The sequence below is a fragment of the Ipomoea nil genome, unplaced genomic scaffold (genome assembly GCF_001879475.1).
Source record: "Ipomoea nil cultivar Tokyo-kokei standard unplaced genomic scaffold, Asagao_1.1 scaffold1026, whole genome shotgun sequence".
Lineage (NCBI taxonomy): Eukaryota > Viridiplantae > Streptophyta > Magnoliopsida > Solanales > Convolvulaceae > Ipomoea > Ipomoea nil.
The window spans coordinates 3,732,377-3,735,830 of NW_017617454.1; the positions used below are offsets into that span (position 1 = coordinate 3,732,377).

The 3,454-nt window shown below is 38.7% G+C and overlaps 1 protein-coding gene across 1 annotated transcript; it reads left to right on the plus strand.

The window, feature by feature from the left end:
- The first annotated feature begins 331 nt into the window (after positions 1–331).
- On the plus strand, positions 332–3,025 carry LOC109180367 (cysteine-rich receptor-like protein kinase 2). Its single transcript, XM_019329892.1, has 8 exons — positions 332–759; positions 835–1,241; positions 1,351–1,473; positions 1,557–1,684; positions 1,809–2,019; positions 2,129–2,351; positions 2,450–2,600; positions 2,691–3,025. Exons 1-8 carry the CDS (start codon positions 398–400, stop codon positions 2,997–2,999), a joined length of 1,914 nt encoding a protein of 637 aa, XP_019185437.1. The 5' UTR covers positions 332–397; the 3' UTR covers positions 3,000–3,025.
- The last annotated feature ends 429 nt before the right edge of the window (positions 3,026–3,454 follow it).

The following is a 3,454-nucleotide window of genomic DNA, read 5'->3' on the forward strand; positions in this document are numbered from 1 at the left end:
AATATGACATTCAATTCCATGAATTATATAGCTAGTCAAGGCTTTTAATTTGGTACCATAGCTTATAATAAAAATATACAATAAGAATTAATTTATTATGCGTCTTCCATAAATAGTAATTTTGTTACATTGAGTCCTAAAATTTTAATTTTTTATGCTATTGACCCTTTTATCATAGTCCATTTGACCACAAAGTCTTTTTTGACATATTAACTCTATTCAATAAATATAATAATGTAGATGAGTTAATGCCATATGCATCCTTCTAATACAGTGGTTTTGCCAGGTGTGCTACTATATATATATATATATATATATATCAACCCCATGCCACTTTTTATGAGCCAATAATTTTGTGTATCTCGATCTACTCCTTGAGCCTACATACAGTATATATATGGCAGGCTCAGGCAGCTTGTGGTGGCTTGCGGTGGTGATTTTGATGGTATCAGTATCAAAGCCTGCGTTCTCCAACCCACAAACCACCCTACTAGCCAGTGGATGCAGCTCGGAAAATGCTTCCAATCCATCAGATTTTTTAAGGAAACTCAACGCCAGCTTTGCGGATCTTGGCCACCAGTTATCCGGAAGCAACAAAAGCTTTGCCACCACTGCAAATCCTGTCTATGCAATGGCACAGTGTAGAAACTATCTCTCCAAACCTGACTGTGTCGCCTGTATCGATGCCGCAGTGTTAGAATCCCCAAGCTGCTTAATCGCCCTGGGTGCCACTTTCATATATGATGGCTGCTTCATCAGGTGATCGAGTTCGTTGTATATATAGTATGTAGTACGTAAACTGTAAACGCAATTTGGTTTAATTGTTTTGTATAGGTACGAGAGCTATTACTTCTACGATCAGATTACAGACAGCATAAACTGGCCACTTTGTGGTGAACGAACTGCCCGAAAACAAGACGTTTTCAATACGACGGCAAAGCAACTACTCAATGAGCTTCTACTTGCCACGCCCAGAATTAAAGGCTATTTTGCTACAGCAAAGCGGGTATCTGCTGGTGGTGGTGGTGCCACCGCCTATGCGGTGGCACAGTGTGTCGAAACAATCACCAACAGTGACTGTAAGGCATGTTTGACAATAGCTTACAATCACATGCTGCGCAATTGTTTGCCAGTATCTGCAGATGGAAGAGCTGCTGAAGTAGGTTGCTTCTTAAGATACTCAGACACACAATTTTTCCCTGATAACCAGACAACTAACCTACAACCCTTTCTTCATGGAGGTATCAAATCTCTTCTCTTCATGTTTCTTAACCACTCCTTTTTGCCATGTACACAACAGCCTTCAATTCACTATGTATATATATGCAGATTCTGTAACACCCTCTCCAGGGAGTTCAGGAAAGAAGAAAGCTATTATTGGGGGTGTAGTGGGAGGTGTAGGAATCATTTTGGTATTAGCAGCCATTTTCCTTTGGTATAGACAATCAAAAAACCCAAAGGCTTCAAGAAAAGGTGAAGCTCAATCGTTATTCTTCGTTGATACATAGAGTTTTCACTGTTTGGTTAACTTATGGACTGTCTTCTTCGTTCTATAGGCAATATTTTGGGGGCAACTCAGTTCAGAGGTTCGGAGAACTACAAATACAAAGATCTGAAAGCTGCAACAAAGGATTTCAGCGAAGAAAATAAACTAGGTGAAGGAGGTTTTGGTGATGTATACAAGGTCAATACTAAAAAAAAAGAGTAAATTTCACTATTTCCTATTCCTTTTTCTAGCTCATATTACAATTTGTCAGCCAAGAAACTCCAGAAACAATAACCAAAATCAGTCTTCTATGACTTAATAGGGCAAGCTACAGAATGGAAATGTGGTGGCAGTAAAGAAACTGACAATGATTTCCAGTAGAGCAATGGCAGACTTCGAGACTGAAGTTAGGCTTATTACAAATATTCATCATCCCAATCTCATTCGTCTATTGGGATATTCTGGAAACCAAGAAGAGCTGCTGCTGGTTTATGAATACATGGCAAATGCTAGCCTTGACAGATGCTTATATCGTGGGTGCTCCTAAAACATATGTTGTTATTCTTAGCAATCTTTAATTTTGATCTGGCTCTGATCTTGTGCTGGGGTTTATAAAGTTTTCCCATTTTTCATGATTGGCAGGACAGAATCGGGGGAGGCTGAATTGGAAGCAACGGGTTGATATAATATTTGGTACAGCTAGGGGTCTTTCCTATCTGCATGAGGTGTGCATCATCCACAGAGACATAAAATCCAGCAATATACTGCTTGATGATGACTTTCACCCCAAAATTGCTGAGTTTGGTTTGGCAAGGCTTTCACCTAAAAATAAGAGTCATCTTACCACTAAATTTGCAGGGACTTTGTAAGCCTAGCTAACACCCTCATTTCTTTGACACATTTTCTTTTCCACATCGATCTTTAATTTCACTGAATTATATTATTGCTTGTTGCACGCAATAGGGGATATACAACGCCCGAGTATGCAATTCATGGTCATTTATTAGAGAAAGTTGACATCTACAGCTTTGGCGTTGTGATCCTAGAGATCATTAGTGGGCGAAGGAGCAGTGAAATGCGAGTTGAGCCTGTAACTGAGTATCTCCTTGTATTGGTAATTAATGTCTTGTCTGAAGAGGCTGATTTGTTTATGTTGATATCTTCAACATTATTTGACTTTTGATTGCATCATTTTATAAATACAGCATGGAAACTGTACGAGAATGAGGAACATCTAGAACTAGTGGATACGAGTTTAGACTCAAACGAGTATAAAGCGGAAGAAGTGAAGAGAATGTTGGAGATTGCATTGGTGTGTACACAATCACCTTCCAATCTAAGGCCAAGCATGTCGGAAGTGATGGGCATGCTTTCAAGTATTGATGGCTCAATCATTCAGAGACCCCAAAATAGGCCTACTATTATTACTAATAATTTCGATAAGAGGGTACCTGCAGTCACTGCAACACCTTCTAATGCCACCATTTCACTTTCTGAATTCTCAGGCCGCTAGCTAGGAGAAACGAAACGAAAATTATATATGGATTCTCATGGAATAAATTTTTTGTCATTTGTGTGATTTTATTGATAGAAAGTAGTTGAAAAGGAAGTGGAAGAAGGTCTAATTCCTGACTGGAATATGTTGCTGCTAAACTTGCTGCAAATGTACTTATATCCTGGCCAAAGAAAGAAGCATTGAAGCTAGGTTACCTTTTAATTTCTGAGTTCTAACTTCTAAGTATGCGATTCTGGAAAGGATTGCCCTGACAAATTAGATGCCAACAGCACACTCTGGAACTGTTAAGAAGGACCTTGCGGAACTGTTATATTGGATTGGAAGAAGAATTTCAGTGGACATTGGTTAAGTAATATTCAATCATATCATGTCCTTTCGATGAGGATTGTATTGATTAACCGAAAACGAATAATAGTCTGTACAATACTAATATAGAAGACAAGTATAAAGAG

Coding starts and splice junctions, on each gene's coding strand:
- LOC109180367 (XM_019329892.1), top strand. CDS start 398: ATGGCAGGCTCAGGCAGCTTGTGGTGGCTTGCGGTGGTGATTTTGATG. Junction 760..834: donor TATGATGGCTGCTTCATCAG/GTGATCGAGTTC, acceptor TGTTTTGTATAG/GTACGAGAGCTATTACTTCT. Junction 1,474..1,556: donor CCCAAAGGCTTCAAGAAAAG/GTGAAGCTCAAT, acceptor TTCGTTCTATAG/GCAATATTTTGGGGGCAACT.